This window comes from Acartia tonsa, chromosome 11 (genome assembly GCF_053477335.1).
Source record: "Acartia tonsa isolate MP-2025a chromosome 11, ASM5347733v1, whole genome shotgun sequence".
Taxonomy (NCBI): domain Eukaryota; kingdom Metazoa; phylum Arthropoda; class Copepoda; order Calanoida; family Acartiidae; genus Acartia; species Acartia tonsa.
Window position 1 is genome coordinate 37,655,320 of NC_137270.1, and position 19,273 is coordinate 37,674,592.

The window sequence follows — 19,273 nt, forward strand, 5'->3', positions numbered from 1 at the left end:
TGCTATGTTTTGCAAGAAATAGCTATGTGAAGGACAGAAAAGCTAAGTTTTCCAAGAATTTGCTATGTTTTGCAAGATGAAGGACATAAGCAGCCTTCCTAATGTAAGAATTTGTCAGACAAAGGACATAAGTCACCTCCCTTAAGTTAGATTTTGTTAGATGAAGGACATAAGTAGCCTTCCTTAGATCAATTTCCAGTGACTTCTGTCCTAATTAGGAATGACTTTGTTTTCTTTCCATGATCCAAAATATTTTTAAAAAAATTATGTCAGAATTTTTTCTGAACTCTTCCTTATTTCCTAAAGTGTCTTGAAAATTATTTAATTAATCAAGATGACACATTACACAATAAGGACGTTTTGATTCAACATTATTTATTTTATTTACTGCGGAATTGATATGTAATATGTAAGTAATATATTAATAAATTATTTAATTAATAAAGATGACTTATTACAAATTAAGGACGTTTTGATTCAACATTATTTATTTTATTTACTGTCACATTAATATGTAATTCTACACATATATATTAATATGTAGAAAAAATACAAAATGACGCATTGAAACAACCTTAATTTTTATATTTAATCAGGCATTAATTTGTAATTTCTTTTTTTGAGAAAAATAATGGCAAATAAAAAACAATTATGGCCATATTAATAAGTCATTTTCTTTAAATACGTCACAAAAAAGACGTATTGAAAATTAACGACATGTCAATGCGACCTTTCTAAAGAAACAAAACCACTTTAGTAGATGCTGGGAAATAATCAAAGTTATAGATTTTACATTAGGCCAAACCCTGTAGAATTTCTTAGGCTAGCCAAGGAGTTAGGCTTTCTATGTCTTGCATTTTCCTTTTATCAAGAATGGGATTTAATCTTTATCGACTTTGTATGTCCGTCTATCAGTCCGTAATGCTATGGTTGGAATGTTTTTTCAGCTTGCAAATGGCAAGCCTAAGGAATCCCGTAAATACTCATATTGCTAACCAAGGAAATTTTAAATAATTTGAAAGATACTTTAGAAAGGTATCAAGATTTCACATGCGCAGCTGATATGTAATTTACTTTGTCCTTCGGTCTTTCAGTCATGCTACAAAATATAAAGATTAAAGAATATTAGGTTACATGATAAAGGTTTCGTGATTTTTCCTCCAATTTGATTTTTCCGTCTTTTAATCCATATCTATTTATAATTCGCTACGTATGATGTTGTTAACCTTGTTAATTATTTATTTTTTATTTCAGAATCAAGCCTATGACCAATGTAAAAAGCTACTAAAAACCAGTGATTTTTCAACTAATAACTAACACATCACATACACACATACACAATGTCATACAGTGTCCTAGGCAGGCCATATAGTTATTTAGATTTATTTTGCATTAGAATGAATAAAAAGACTTCCCTAAATTTGCAGGTTTAAAGGACGAACTCACAACTTAAGATACTACAAAAATAAAATATAAATTATCAATGGGTAGGTATGGATTCTTCAAAAAAAAAAAATATTTAACTTTAAAATTTCGTTTCTTAATATTTTGTTGATTCATGAAAATACTGACAGACAAAAATTTGAAATATCAGAACAATGGATATAGAAAACGTGGATATTTTGACAGAGGAATTTTTGTCTTTATAATTAGGATGCTAATGTTCCTCTGATATTGGTTAATATGCTTCTCCATAGTTAGGGGTTGGGTTAATGTCATATTAGCCATCTGGGTATGTGAAAATCTTCAACAATATCCACATATTCTTTATCCATTATTAGAACAGCTTTAACAAATATTAGGGAAAAGGGAATGTGATTCTGACAAACAATTCTATAGGAAAATTTCCCCTCAACACCCTTCCCTTTTTTCTCCACTTATTACCCACTCCCCATCAACTACATGAAAAAAACAAGTTATACGCCAACTTTACCCCAACAAAATCTTCAATTTTGCGACAATTTCAATTTGAATTAATTGGCTGAATAGCAGCCTCTGAAGAAATATATACTTTATGGCCTATACTATAAGGAGGAGGAGCTCGTACGATGCTTAGGTCTGCCAGCTATGATAATCTGAGCAGTAATGAATCCAGCAACGAGGCATCCTCACTTGGATCTGGAGGTCAGTTTTTTTTTAAATTTTTAATTTTCAGGGTGGAGTTTAGATTTCCCAAGGATACATAACACTCCCATCAAGCCCCGATCGTCTTCTAAAGAAGCTTATAGTTCCTAATAAAAAATGACGTCATACAAAACAAATGATCAATGATATGCCAGGATATACATATTGTAATCGACTAATGTTAAATTAAATGTATACGGGCCTATCATTGGTAAGACGTCATTTTTCATTAGGCACTATGAGCTGCTTCCTACTTTTAAGCAACTTTCATTTAATTAACTGATTTGATTAAACAACCTTTATTTTTAGGTTCTAGTTCTGACGAGCAGCTGGAAACTGTGGGCTACAGACACAACAACTACAATAATTCACATTTTCAGGTAATTTAATTACACGGCGTTTGTCTCTAAGTCATATTTGGAATTTGAAAGTGAAAAATAGATTGTTTTATGACAGACAACTAGTAGTCGTTTTTTTAAAGTACAAAGGCAAAAAACACAACAATACTACCTTAAAAAGTACCAAAAATCTTTCGTAAATAATATAAAATAGTAAAACTCGAGATAAACACATATATACATAGTATGTCCTATCATACAAAATTAGGCTCTGAATTTGCTTGTCATTACTAAATAAGAATATTAAAACTGTGTTTTTCTCTCATATTTTTCGGATTCACCTGTCAATTTTGTATACTTTATTTAGACACCACAATTTTACATTGAATGAAATATTTGATGCAATATACATTTAATGCTAGATATTTAAATAGGGAGGGGGGGGGGGGGTGGTATTTTTCCGGTCCTAGGTCAAACGCAGGAGTCCCAAACGCAGTAGTGGACACTCTACCAAACCTAACCTATTTTAGACCATCTTTTAGGTTTTTTAATGCCTAACCCCTTCCAAAGGCTTATTTGTGCATTCATATCTTAACCTAACCTAATCTGTATAGAAATACTTAATTAAATTTATATTTTAACACTCCTGTTTGTCCTGAAACCGCTACAGATATTTCATTTTGTGTTGAAATAGTTGTCAAGGCCTACCAACACACTTCCCCCTTTCCCCGGTTAATATGAAATGTCCATCCTAGAGATATATTGCAAGATATATTTCATTTTAAGTTGAAATATCCATTGGTCTAATAACCCTCTCCCCCATATCTGTGCACGTACTTACCTGAACTAGAAAAAGTATATTGAAACAAATATTTCATTCAATGTTGAAATCAGCCTGCCAAATATTTCCTCATGACTCATACCCTGTTCATAGTACTACATTTCAAATCTTAAGAGTAAGGCTTTTCAATAATGAGAACCTAGTAATAGTGTCTGACTTTTTATCTCTGTGACGTAACAAAAATCCATCTCTTTTTTAGGGGTTTCCTTTCCCACCTCCCCTCTCATCCTTCGATTTTTGTTACGTCACAAAGATAAAAAGTTAGACACTATTACTAGGTTCAATAATGAAGTTTGATTCTTACATCTAAAGAAACTCTCAAAGTTTTTTAAAGGCATTTGATATTTTTTCTGCTATATGTCTATCTATCTATCTAAGCTCTCATATTTACAATATCTATCTAGTATACCAGCCGAGAAGGTGAGCATGTGATGATCAATGGAGACAACACAGTTATCAATCTAAACTCAATGTACCAACTTTCTGTCATTGGTAAGTCAAACAATTATGCTTCTCTTCATGTCTTCTCGTATAATTTGGCAGGGATCTAAAGGGGTAAGATAATGACCGATAGATTGATTTACATCCCTAATGATGATACACAAAATTTAATTACTCCTTCTGTAGATTAAAATTAGTTGTTGAAAGTTTGAACTTAATGAACCAATAAATTAATATTCAGTAAAAGTCAGTAAAGTTGTTTAGCCAACGAATAAGAAAACTTATTTTAAAACTTTGGGGACTAGTGTATTACACAGCTCATTGTCCCCTCTGTCTCTTATAATTTGGTCTGTCAATTTATCTATTACTAAGCGGATGTGCCTTGAAAAAAGAGAGAAACAGCTGTTATCAAATATTATAAACTAGCGGCTACGCCCCTAGAAGCCTCTAAGGGCACAGCACTGGTAGGAGAAGGAAAAGTCGACCTCATCCTATTTTAAATTTGAGTTTCCAAAGAGTTATAAAAAATATTTTTTGGGAGAGAGGGGGGTTAAGACACCCTCTCGAAAAATAGTTTAAAACCTTCCCAGGACCTATAAGAAGCTTTACTGTAAAGGAGAACAATATCGGTTCAGCAGATAACGAGATCCTTCGGGACAGACAAAAAACGCTTACTACTTTATATAATAGGATTATATGCTACGGAAAATCAGGTTTTTTTAGGTATAATTTGTTGAAAACTGCTAAATATTTTTTTGATACAAAACTCCCTAAACCAACAAATAAAACAATATATTGATGATTAGATTCTGTCAATGGTATGACTATGTGGGTTAAGATAAGTTATACTTTCTAACAGTATCTCACAGTTGTCGACTCAGAAATATACTAACCTTATAATAAAGTAAAAGGATGTTTGTTTGTCTGTCTGTATGAAGCCTAAGATCTAAGTAATCACTGAACCAATTAAGCTTTACTCTTCAGGGAATATACCTTCTGGTCCTGAGGTTTTAAGCTATTTTCTTGGGGTATGGGAGACCCCCAACCTCCCCAAAAAAATGAAAAATACCCCCCACCCTTATTTTTTTTTACTTTCACTAATAAATTCTAAAATAGTTAATTATATAAGGCGTACTATAATGTACCTACGCAATATCCCTTTTAAAATTTTTTCGTTGTTAAATATACAGGTGTTATATTATTTAATTATATAGATTGATGTGTTTTATGTGTACAGCTTAACCTGCTAATTTTAAAAGCGAAGCTTTTCTATAATTAGGGTCGGTTCGTACGTCCGTATTTCTGGGTAAACAAAGCACAATATTATAAGCGAAGCAACTCTATAATCAAGTCCTAAAAATGTAAGTATGTCCTTAAACATTATCCTGCATCAAGCAATTTTTCAATCATTCATGTACAATCCATTTATATTCTGACACTATACAAGTGTTAATGCCCTTTTGTCCTACCGTTGCAGAGCTTTGCTTTTATGGATGTTTTCATCCTTGTTTTTAGTAACTAAGCTTCTTCAATGTCAGGGTCGATTAGTAATTCAAAATGTCTGTCCGTCCGTTTGTCAGCTACGTTTAATAAGGGGAAGCGTGATTTTTTTAGTACATTCCCAATTCCAATTAGAATATATAATTTACTTAGTCCGTCAGTCTGTCGGTAGTGCTCTAATCAATATAAACTTTTTTAAATTGAAATTTGATTTTCTCAGCTCCTATTAAAGATAGACGGCTGATCTTTTATGACTTCCCTTGTATATAAGCTGTATTGCGCTATCGAAGTTTTTGTTGAAAATTTTGCTGACCAATACATATCTACTCTATAAATCATTTTCTCGTATTCATTCGAATCCGGTGGATAGGAACCGGTTCTCATCCATACGAAAAAACTATGTCTAGCATCGTATTATATCCAGCTTTCTACGAATATAAAAATGTACAATCAAAAGATTAAAACCAGATTTTTTAGCCGGTGCCTCCGGCACCTCGGGGCTAAAAAAATAGTTTTAATCTTTTAATTGTACATTCCATATCCGCGGAAAGCCGTTTATAATACGATGCGAGAAATAACTATTACCCGTCGGTCTATTGTTGCTGATCTTGAATATATAAGGAATATATATATATTTCTCAGCTGTCATTAAAGATGGACTGCTGAATTTTTTTATATTCAAGAGCTTCGCTACTTATGGATGCTGTCATCCTTGTTCAATTTATTAACATTGGGAGCAAGTTTTGCCTTAAATTATTCAAATGTTTTGTTGAGTTCAAAATGTATAAAACTATATCATAGAAAATATTACCAAATGCTTTAAAAGGACATAATCAAATCTGATTTCTTTTTTTTTATTTTTATTTTATTTATTTTTTTATATTATTTAAGAGTAAGAGAGCAATCATATAAAAAATGCACAATGATACTTAGATTTAATTAGACGAAAATTTATAAGCACTGTCTAAATTTTAAGAAAAAAGTTTTTTAATAATAATCTTAACACTGGATAAATGCAGAGAGAAAAGGGGACAATGTACTGTTTATAAACTGTCCCAAAAGTTTTATAATAACGTTTCTCGTATTCATTCGAATCCGGTGTATAGGAACCGGTTCTCATTCATACGAAAAAAATATGTCTAGCATCGTATTATATCCAGTTTTCTACGAATATATAAATGTACAATCATAAGATTAAAACTAGTTTTTTTAGCCGGTGCCTTCGGACCCTCGGACCTAAAAAACTAGTTTTAATCTTATAATTGCACATTCTATATCCGCGGAAAGCAGTTTATAATACGATACGAGAAATAACTATTCTTTGGTATAACAACTTTGGGGGCAGTTGAGTGTTCAAACGTTTCAACCACTAATTTTAATATACAGTTAGGGTAATTTTGATATGATCATCGGGGATATAAATCAATTATCTTATCCCTGTAGTTTCTTGGGTTGAGAAGATTCCAATATCTTGTACTTAATCTAATTTAGATACATTATCTGATTTATATGCCCTAGGTCAGAAAAAATTAACAATTAACCAATGAGAAGCCAGTATTCACTGTAATTGACCAATGGTAAAATATATAGCGGTCTCTCATTGGTTAATTGTTAATTTTTTCTGTCGTCATAGTCAGACACTTTTACTGGGTTCATTATTTTCCAGTATCGCTTCGAAATCGATTAATATCCGCTGAATTAGAACCGGTTCTAAGCAATACTGAAAAATTATGTATCGCATCGTATCCAGTTTTATACGAATTGAAAAATGCCCGTGGCTTAGGTATCTCTGGGCTAAAAAATTGGTTTTAATCTTTTATATCCGTGGAAAGCTGTCTATAATACGAAACGAAAAATAACTATTACAGATTTGTGCATTAAAATATCCCTGTTTTAGAATCTATTCATTTTTTTGTAAAAGCAAAGCTACTCTTTAATTTGAAATTTTCAGGGTTTAAATAAGTTCACATTTTTCATATTTTCACCAAATTTGATTAAAATTCGTTAATTGTGTGGGGTGCTAGATTGATACCTAGATTTAGAGTTTTCATGAATTACTCAGCTCCTATTCAAGGTAAACGGCTGAAATTTTCAGGGATTGAATAAGTTCCAATTCTTCATACTTGCATAAAGTTTCATTAAGATTTGTCTATTAATTGCGGTGCTAGATCGATTCCTAGATATACATTTATAATTTTTGAGCTTCGCTACTTATTGATATTGTAATCCTTGTTTTTTTAATTTCCGCGTCCATGGAGCCTATACACTTGTTTTAATTATATTATTAGTGCATTTGTTTTAATTATTTTCAGTCAAAACAGAGACAGTCAATGTCTCTGTGCAAAATCATTTAAAGTTAGCAAAATTTATTTTCTATTATAAAACTTTGGGCACCATTTTTAATTTAATACCAAGACTATGGGTTCATTGGATAGTGAAGCAAATCTGAAAACACTAAGACAAGCACTTCTAGAGAATAGATTAACATTACATAAGCTGGAACGGCTAATTATATCTGCTTCAAGTAAAAAAAGGGCTATCCAAAAAAATCACAGTTACAGTGACTTTGAGTTGCACCGGAATAAAATTGACCAGCACAATAGAAATTGGTCTGTAAGGATACATGGTCTTTCAGTACCAGAGGATTTAGTAACAACTATTGGGCTTAAACATGCTTGTATGATCACAGCTTATGATACAATAATCAAACCAGTTCTAATAAAACTAACCTCAAAGCCCAAATGTTTTGGTGATGAAATTGTATGGGGGCCAGAGAAATTAACCAATGTTCCAGAGTGCTTTAATCTTCTTGCCAATGGTCATTTTGTGGGGAGGCAGCAAAATAACATCCCAAGAACCATAATCATTCGATTCTTTTCAAGATATCTTAAAAATCTATTTTTGAGAAATTCAAGAAAATATATGCCTAATCCGTTCTTTTCTGTATATCCAGATCTAACCTATAAAAACCACCACTATCTAATGGCTCTGAAACAAGATCCCAGAGTTAAAACTGCCTGGTCTTATGAGGGGCATTTAAAATTCACTTTGAATGGTCATCCAGATATCTTTTTTGTTCATGATATTCGAAAATCCACCTCTACTGTCATTGAAAATGCACTAGATACCAAATCATCTACTAAACTAGTTGGATCATCTAGTAACGCAAGTACAAAATCTTGCACTGCAACCAAAGATTCAATAAGTTCCAAGAGAAGATATTCCTGTTTTGCAAAATTTGGAGGTTCTGGAGATTCCCAAAGAAGATATTCTGCACCTGTATCTGTAAGTGATGTGGCCCTGCCGAATGATAAGAATATTACAATTATTGTTAGTGAGGTCCAACCTTCGCAGAAATCTCAACCCTCAGTTACGTGTTACTTTTTTGTCAATTTGAAAGTAATTAATGCCGTTTTCATAATAGTTTAAAGTCGTAGAAAAATTCAAAGTTTGATTTGCTCATTAAATTATCATTTTTTGTTCAAATCTAAAAAGCTTTAAAAATTATACCTAGCTTAAAGAAGAAACCACCAAAAATTGTTAATTGCCTTACTGGCTTAAAAATTTGGATTGGCATACTGACACCTTAATCCATGTTTTTAAATTTCTTTCCAGTATGGCTTCAAAACCGATCAATATCTGTTGGATTAGAACTGGTTCTCAGTATAGCATCGTATTACAGACATTTTTTTCACACATTTAAAAAAAAGTTATGAGAATATTTGATCTTTTAATTTTAATATCCGTAGAAAGCTGTCTAAATAACTATTCTCTAATATGCGCTCTAAAACAGATTAAGGATAATTTAGTCTAGAATGGATTTTAATAATTATTTGATATTTCAGGACCCTCATACACACAAGTAGTGAACCCACCCCCCACACAACAAGCATACAATAAATCGCACAACACATACAGTCAGGTAAAGGATAATTATAGAGTTGTTTCGCCTATTCGTATATATACATCACCTTGTCCGATTGGTTTTTTTTCTTCGCTACTCATTGATGTTATTGTCCTTGTTTAGATATAATCTCCATGATAGTTATATTCAGGTCTAATGTATTATTTCTAAACACTTGTTCATAATAATAATTTTATAAATAGTAATTAAAATTGCAACATTTGATTAAATTATTATAACATTTGCATTTGCAAATTTTTATAAAAAATCATTTCAAATATAGTTAACATTTCAAAAGGAATAAGTTTTTTTGATATTTAGCTTTTCCTTAAACATAAATCAATTGTTTGCATCATGAAATTATATTTCCAAAAATCTCAAATGAATCATCACTTTTCACCATGTAGTTTTCATTTCATGTTTCATAAAAAAAGTACACATTTTTCACTTTTTTGGTTATTTGAAAAGAACATCAAATCTTCCTCTATCCTAAACCCAACCAAATCAGGAAATCATAAAGGCTAAACAAACTTTAACAAAAATTCTAATCTTCACTCATTTATAATCATGGAAAAACATAAATCCACAACCTTTTTCCTCCTCCCCCCCCCCCCCACTCCTCCTATGTTTTTTTTCTTTCTCCTCCTTCAACTAAGCTTACCTGTCCAAACTCCGCCTATTTCCTAACCATCCAAAAAATTCCTATGATAAAAAATTTGCCCCGCCCCTTGATTAACTCAAACAAAAAAACAAAAACAACAGTCAGGTAAGTTAAAATTATAGAGTTGCTGCGATTATCAATATTCAAAACCGACCAAGCTGAAGCTCTTTATAGAGCCTATAAAAATGACGTCAAAGAATACAAATGGCCAATGATAGGCCAATAAACATACTAAATTACAAATGGCAGGCCAGTATACATTCTATTTGACTAATGATAGGCTTCTATGACGTCATTTTTTAAAGGCACTATAAAAGCTTCGACCAAGCTGAATTTGCTTGGTTCAATATATTAAATATTTATTTCGTAATAATTATTTATCTCATCGTATTATAGATAGCTTTCCGCGGATATTAAAATGAAAATTTTATAAGATTAAAACCAATTTTGTTAGCCCTGGCTATCAAAACTCAACTGGTATTATTTTTATGATTTTTAATAGAACAATCGTGGAAAATTGTCTGTAATACTTAACAAGATTTTTTAGTATGGCTGAGAACCGGTTGTTATCCAGCGGATATTAATCGATTTGAAATATTACTGGAAATATTACTACCTCACCATTGTACATTGCGCGACGTTAATTCAAAATCTTAGACAAAATATCTGCATGGCAAAAACGATAAAAAAAAACTTGCTCCTCCATGATTTTGTTTGTAATTCGCTACTTATGGATGTTATCATCCTTTTTTTTAGATATAATCTCCATGATACTAATATTCTGGTCCACTAAATTTGATAAACACTTGTTTAGAATTATAATTTTATCAATATTTAATTAACATTCATGATTTAATGTTAATTATTATAACAAAGGATAAAACCGAAGCTCAACAAATAAGATCAATCGTAGAGTTACACTGCTTTTAATATTTGTTTTAACGAACAGCAAAAGTTATGTTATGTAACACAATTTATATGTTATGTTATGTAAGAAAATTTTTAAAAGAGTAAATACCTATTAAATTTTAAAACTACTAATTATATAAATGAATAGTGTAATACTTGCATGGTTGTATAGACAGTTGTCTGGGGATACTTCAATAAAAAAAATAATTATGCACTTTTCTAGGGACCGCCAATTTTAGTAAATCCATTGATTTATTTTTATACTAAAGTAACAGGATGTTTGTCTGTGTGTCTGTACCGAAGAATCTCGCTAACCGCTAAACCGATCGGGTTCTTCTTAACAGGGTAGATTCTCAAGGGTCCCGGGAAGGTTTATAACTATTTTGGGGGAGGGTACCACCACTCTCCCAAGAAAAATGACAAAAAAATCTAAATTTTTATAAATATATGGGAGACTTCAACGTAACATAAAGAGGTATCGTAACATAAAGAATTATCGTAGAGACTTTAACAAACAAAAACATTTAAATCCACTAGAGGCCTCTAGGGGCGTAGCCACTAGTAAGTTATACAGTAGCTTCAAAACTAGAGACATATATTAAAGTTATTATTGATATGTACCTATGTATGTACAATATATATAGAAATTCTAGATAAACAATCCTTTAATTGTACCAATAGTAACACAGTGTATGAACAATCTGATTACATTATATGTTAGAAAGTACATAGGGGGTATTCTAATTTTATTCACATGATAAATCAGCATTTAACAGTTGTATTTTTAGAAAAAAAGCTTTTATTATACTAAGTATAATAAAAGATTATCATCTGATAGAAATTACATTTTTAGTTGAGTGGATTATTGTGTCTAGTAATGGATATATAATAAGTGGATATTGTGTCTAATAATGGATATATAATAAGTGGATATTGTGACCGATTATCGCATACCATGGTAAAATGTTTCTCCCAGCTGGCTAATGTAACGATACTCCACTTCATATATCCCCCCCCCCTCATATGACTCTACCCATCACCTACCTTAACCATGGAGGAACGTATTGACCAATTTTTAAGGACTATGTATATTAGCAATCTAAATTGACGACAAAAATTTCCCTGTCAAAATATCCACGTATTCTGTATCCATTTGTCTGATTGACCATCTAGAACATTAAATCTATTCGTGTGAAGCTATACAAAGTGTCTAAAAAATTTGCCATGTGACGTCATAAAAATGAGGGATTATCAATCTCTTTTTTCGGATTTTTCTTTTCCACTTCTCCTCTCATTCTTAATTTATATGACGTCACATGGCTTTTTTTTTAGATACTTTGTAAACTGTAAAGCTTCTATTCATGTTATTTATTATTTTCAGGAAAGCCAGCAGAGTCAGTCTGTGGTGGAGCCTCCCCCCAAAGAAGTCGTAATGCCCCTGTATATGTCCGAAAGAGTTATTAATGAAAAAGATATCCTTATTGTTTCAAAGGTGAGTGCTCTACATGGTAATCTTTACTCCTGTGATTTAGTTATTTATCGCATCGTATTATAAACAGCTTTCCGCGAATATTATAATAAAAATTTATAAGATGAAAACCAGTTTTGATAGACCCGATGGGCTTAAGGCACGGGCTAACAAAGCAGGGTTTAATCTTATTATTTTTATTTCAATATTCGTGGAACATTGTCTGTAATATGTTGCTATACATGATTTTTCAGTATCGGCTATAATCTAGCGGCCATTAATCGGTTTCAAAGCCATGCTGGAAAAGTTTTGATTTTATAATTCATTATTTACACCATAGGCTCCAAGCAGCAAAACAGATGTCATTATTTTATCCTCTTTAGTATAACGTGAGAACATTGCAAAAATAAGTGACCTTTTCCTTCAAGATTTTGGTTAAGTGTTATAAATTGGTTTTCCACGTTCCGCATATGGACCATAAACAAACTGTTTAAAGCCAACATTAGGTTATGTTAGTGTTAGGAGAGTACCGCAGGGATGGATTCCCGATGGGACTAGAAAAATAAAATGAGGGGGGGAGTATATTTGTTGGTATAGTAAGAAGGTATGAATGAAAGCAGTAGATATTATGAGTTCCTTTCCTACAACATTTGAATGTTTTGCACTGTTTTTTTTGCAACATTTCTTATCATTAAACCAATACACAAACTTAGTTGGGAGGTTGAAATATTTTGACTTCTCTTTATTTATAAATTCCACGATTTTTTTTCAAGAAGGGCAGATACTTAAATCTTCCCTTAACAATAGCATGTTGCAATAGGCAGTATTTTACACTGTAAGATCTTGGAAAAGGCTAGTTTTTACAATTTTTTAAAAAGGGAAAAGACAGTAAACATTGAAATGGGGGGAAAAGGTAATCTTAAACTTTAAGTAAAGAAAGAATAATTTCAACTTCCTAACTACAAATATCATTTTAATTCAAGATGCGTTAGATGATGATATGAAAACAAACTCATCTTTTTGGTTTTTATCTATCATAGTAAAAAGTGGATCTTAAGGGATAAGACAATGAACGATAAATTGATGTAGACCATCGTTGATGAAAAAAAATTAGCACTTTTGTAGATCAAAATTATTTGTTGACAAGTTTAGACACCACTAGTTTGCAGGGATCTAAAGGGATAAGACAATGATAAAAAAAATATGTATATTCCCAAAATTATCCCTTCTGTAGATTACAATTAGTGGTTAAAACGTTTGGACACGCAACTTAATGAACCGATCAATCAAAATTCAATAAATTTTACCACTGTTGTTAAGCAAACGAATAAGAATACCTTAAAACTTTGGGGACTATTGTAATAAACAGTCCAATATCACCTCCCACCCTGACTATAAGTTTGGAATTAATCAACTAAAATTAAATAATAGTATTCTAAAATGTTGAACAGAAGACTAAAAAAGTATTATATATATATTAACACAAGTTATTTTTCAACATTTTATTAATAGAAGACAATTGTTTTAGTACTAAATAGATCATCAGTTCCAATTAAGATGTAAGATATTATGGTTACACAACTTTGGATACTAGTGTAATTTACACTCCACCCAAAGGTTTTCTCGCTCAGTACAGGCGTACAAATTGAAATAAAGAGTAGCAGCGATATTAATATACTGGGCGTAATTTTGCTTATATAACAGCTAAAAAGTACTAGAAAAGGAATAGGGTAAATTAAACCAAACAGATGATTAATCGTAACAATTGTAAAATTAATATAAAAAACACAGATTTTAATCTTTTTATTTATCTAATAAATGACATAACTATATCATTTATTATTTAACAATTTATGATCATTTACTCTTTCTCTATAAAATAGTTTCATTAATAATATATCTCCGTTTTTATTTGTTTTCTAAAATAATTGTTCTTGTCCAAAAACTCAACCGAAACTCTTTTTACCCCGAAATGCGTGGGTTTTTAAACTGGCCTTCAAAATATTAATGGTTTCTTTTTGTAACTGATATATTATTACTTGGATCTTACACCAGATTTTCATGTTCTCCAATATTTTGCAGCGGGCTATAATAACAATATAACGATCACCCCCACCCCCCCCAAAAAAAATCCACTACCTTTACACACCCATCCACCTACTAGATTAACGTGCTTACCTATATGTAATGTCCATGTTAGCAACCCAAGTTGACGACCAATATTTTCCTGTCTATATATCCACGTATATTAAACATTAATGATATCTTTTTTGCAACTGTGGTTCTTGCACTGCACTGTGGGTTAGGAGTCGTTAAAAACACACCTCCTTGTAAATTTCTAAAAGTATTACATCATGAGTAATTAAACCCTTATGCAATTTGCAACAAAACTACATACCATTTAGTTTAGACTTATAAATTTAGATTTTGCATATTCATTTTTGACTCTACAAGTGTTAGTGTTAGTTTTTCCTAGTCCTTCTGTTTGATTTTAAGGCTTTGGTTTTGAGGATGTTGTTTACCTTGTTAAATTAGTTTAATATAAATATGTATTGCTAATCCTAATTTATGTTAATTATTTTGGATCTACTGCAGTTCACGGTAAAATATTGCTGGTAAGCAATATTTCCAAAAATCTATGAATTTTAAATGCTGCTAGCTGCCAGACGACTGAACATATAGATCATACCCGCACAACATTTTAAGCGGGATAAGAAGGCCTACAAATATTATGGAATGGCCAAGATCCAATTTCGCACAGTGAAAGCTTCACTGAAGAAAAACCGCGTAAAATAGGTCTTTTTTGCGCGTTTCTCTGCACTGCGAGATAATTATGCATTATTGATTTATGGCTATTCCAGATTATTTGTAGGCCTTCTTATGCCGCTTAAAACAGTGTACGCATGATCAGTACTTTCAGCCGTTTGGCTCCATTATTTTAAATTACACTAATTACTGTATCCCTTATCTGATATTTCAATTTAGAACTGTACAGTTGGCAGTTTCCTTAAAAGTGCCTAGTCGAGTACAGAACCCCCTCCCCCAAATTTAGGTTAATAAAAAGGGGGGGGGGGGTTAGTTTTTTTAGTGGCCGGTTAGGTTAGGTTATTTTTGGTACAGGATAGACCCTCAGGGTTAGGGCTCGGCAGGTAAAACCCCTTGTAATTAATATATAAAAAGAAGAAGAAAAATACTGACAAAGCCCAAATTGTGTCAAAAATGATCCACGTGACGTAATAAAATGAGGGAGATTATAGAGGAAAAGTGGGAAAGAAAACCCCTAAAAAAAGATTGGTAATCCCTCCTTTATATTACGACACATGGATAAATTTTGACACAATTTTAACACAATTATGGCTTTGTCAAAAATACTTCCCTCCCCCTCAACACACATAACACACTTATTTTTAATCTAATTCAAAATTAATTTTTATGAATTATATTTCAATCTGCCCCAATGTGCAATGGTCAAAAAATTGTTGCTGAAGAATCTAGTTTCATTTAGCAAAACTTATCAAAGGCATTTACAGCTTTCATAATATATTTAGACATGAAATAATAGTCAGTTGCTTTGAATTTTGATTGATAATATTGAAATTAAAAGAAATCAAAAGTCATTTACAGCATTCATAATATATTTAGACATGATATAATAGTCAGTTGCTTTGAGTTTTGTTTGATAATATTTGAATTATTATAAATTAACAAGGATACATTGTTGATTTAACTTTGCTACAAAATTTTTGTGCCAAATTTGAATATGAAATAAAGTTATTAATTAACCATAAAATTGTAATGAAAAAAGATAATATCTTAATATTTTCCTATTAATTAATTTAATTTTTACGCCATTTGCAGGTCATGTAGTATATTTTTTACTAGCGGCTACGCCCCTCTTATATATTTATGAATTAAACAATGATTCCATGATCCTATTCGCACTATTTAACTCTATTCTAATAATGATATTATACTGACTAATGACCATAGTATATGTTCATGGTTAATTCTTTAACAAAGGAAAGGAACTAGGACAAAGCTTTGTCCTTTTTATTTATGGTCTTTGTTTTTATTTGCTTTAATGTACAAAGAAGGTTTATAAGTAAACTTCCTTGTTACCTATGAAATCAACAAAAATAGGTATATGCAGGGATCAAAAGGGATAAGACAATGGCTGATAAATTAATGTATATCCCCAATCATGATACACAAAATAACCCTTTCTGTAGATTTCAATTAGTGTTTTTAACGTTTGGAAACTTAATAATCCAACCAATCGAAATCAACAAATAGTCCCAAAGTAGTTAAGCCAACGAATAAGATACCGTTATTATAAAACTTTTGGGACTAGTGTAATAAACAGCCTAATGTCCCCTTCCTCCCTGGGTTTAGGGCATCTGAAAATAAAAATAAACAAGAACATTTAAGTACAATATTATTGAGGCCTCGTTGTTGCATGAATCCCTGATTCCCTGAGTATAAAAATTAACAGGAAAAAAAGGTTTTTTTTCTCTTATGAAAATAATCTTTTTACAATTATACCAAAGCTTTTTATCACAAGTAATTATAACTATGGTATTTTTTTTGCCCAAAATACAAACTTTATTTTCTAACGGCTGCGCCTATAGCCTAAAGGGACTTTATAAGTTTAAGAGCTTTATAGCTGAAAACCTGCCCATGAATTTAAAAGAGAACTTAATCAGTTTAGTCGTTAATGAGAAATGCGATTTTACCAGATAGACAAAATAACTTACCACTCTGTATTGTGAGATTGTATTAGATTGTTGAACCCTTAATGCAAGATTAGTGGCTACACACATATCATCAAGGGGTTGTCTATTCCAAGATTGAAAAATAGACTTAAATCTTTCCAATAATTAAATCTAAAAATCAGCATAAAACCATAGGGAGTGTGGATATACCATCCCTCAAAATAGTTGAAAAACCTTCCCTGGACATATAAGAGGCTTCACTGGAAAAGAAAACCATAACGGTTCAGTGGTTAGAGAGATCCTACACTAAAAAGTTTACTATTTATAACACGATAGGATATGTATACAAATATGGTGGAAAAGAATTTAAGTGCATCAGAAAAAAATTCTTCTTTTATTTTATTTAAGCCAAAAAAGTAATGTAATAATTGTTGCTTAGAATCTTGGTAACGGCTGGAGAGACGTTGGAACACGGTTGCTTTTCCGGCCCAAACAGCTGGACGGTTTCGAACACGACTCCACTAATCAAGAAAAACTATGCGAAAAGATGCTTCTCAGGTAAAATAATGGATATAGAATACGTGGATACATTGCCAGGAGAAAATTTATTGCCAATTTTGGTTGCTACTTCATTTATTGGCCAGTTCGTTCATTCAATAGGAGGGGAAGGTATGAGGTAAAGGGGGTTGATTTGGGGTATCATTATTTTAGCCAGCTACAATTTTAACTTTATTAGAGTACATGATAATCTGGCGTAACATCCAAGTAATAATAAAACCATTGTTATCATTTATTATTCTACTTGCAGATGGCGAGAATGGAAAGACACGCGAGCCACCATTGGTAGGCTAACTAAATGCCTTTTCCTGGCCGAAGAATTCGACTCTATCCTAGCCCTGTCACCATAAACAGTGGAACACCTGCCATATACCATTATTTTTAATTGGCTGCTAGACGTATTAAATCATTTTTTTGTGTATAAAATTACAAAATCTAAAGTTTTTTTTAGTATTTTTTTTTCAAAATCATTGAGAAAAAAATGCCATACCCTTTTCTTCCCCCTGTAGTCCCAGAATTATGCAAAAAAATATTAAGCATATATATGAATATTTAGCTTTCATTGTCCTATCTCTCCAAAAGGTCAATTAACTTTTCTTTGTCCATTTAAATAAATTGAATAATATTGATTTAACAAAATATTTTTTTTTATCATGGAAAAGGGAAAATGTATTTGAAGAATAGTTATTAATCACATCGCATTATAGACAGCTTTCCGCAGATATTAAGGTGAAAAATTATAAGATTAGAACCAGTTTTGTTAGCCCTGTTGAAAATTGTCTGTAATGAATTTAAAAGATAGCTAAGAACCGGTTCTAATTTAACGGATATTAATCAGTTTCGAAGCCATACTGGAAATGTTTTTCTAATTTCATTGCCTTTTCCTTTAAACATGAGAGAGAGAAAAAAGCATATATAGTTGTTAAATCAATTTTGATTTATTTAAAAGGACAATGAGTCATTCAATATCGATTAAATACAAGACAAGAAAATCAGTTTTGGTTTAAACAGTTAGATGTTTCAAAATATATTTTTTCTTTTTTAAACGTAATCTAAGATTAATGTTTTCTTCCTCTTTATCCTTTTTCCTTTTGTATTTACTGATTTTAAAACTTTTAACATGTAACGCAATAATAAAATTTGATGGGTCAAATCCTATAGAATGCCATATGCTAGCATAGGAGTTAGGTTTTCCTATGACTTCAATTTTTCTTTATACATAGGCTAAGGAAGCCCTAACTAATAGAAATTTAATGAGATATTTTGTGATTTATTGACAATACCACCCATACACTTTTTTTATTTGTTATCGCTACGTATGAATGAACACTATTCCTTGTTAAAAAGAAGTTATCTTCACAAGTTTAATAGGAAGAAAATATAATCTTTTTTGTCTTTTTTTAAAGAGAGGGAATAGTTATTTCTCGTATTCATTTAAATTCGGTGGATAGGAACCGGTTTTATCCATACGAAAAAACTATGTCTAGCATCGTATTATATCCAGCTTTCTACGATTATAAAAATGTACAATAATAAGATTAAAACCAGTTTTTTTAGCCCGTGCTTTCGGCACCTCGGGGATAAAAAAAACTTGTTTTAATCTTATAATTGTACATTTTATATCCGCGGAAAGCTGTTTATAATACAATGCGAGAAATAACTATTATCGCATCGTATTAGAGACAGCTTTTCGCGGATATTAAAATGAAAATGTAAAAGATTTGAATTAAATGATTTTATTCTGATATTCGTGGAAAATTGTCTGTAACACGATGCTATACATGATTTTTCAGTGTTGCTGAGAACCGATTCTAATC

The 19,273-nt window shown here is 31.4% G+C and overlaps 1 protein-coding gene across 1 annotated transcript; it reads left to right on the forward strand.

The window, feature by feature from the left end:
* Window positions 1-1,252: 1,252 nt before the first annotated feature.
* On the forward strand, window positions 1,253-18,124 carry LOC145331838 (uncharacterized). The gene is made up of 8 exons (XM_080176687.1): window positions 1,253-1,359; window positions 2,032-2,124; window positions 2,434-2,504; window positions 3,708-3,795; window positions 9,090-9,166; window positions 12,100-12,210; window positions 17,338-17,456; window positions 17,707-18,124. Exons 1-8 carry the CDS (start codon window positions 1,341-1,343, stop codon window positions 17,804-17,806), a joined length of 678 nt encoding a protein of 225 aa, XP_080032813.1. The 5' UTR covers window positions 1,253-1,340; the 3' UTR covers window positions 17,807-18,124.
* Window positions 18,125-19,273: the final 1,149 nt, after the last annotated feature.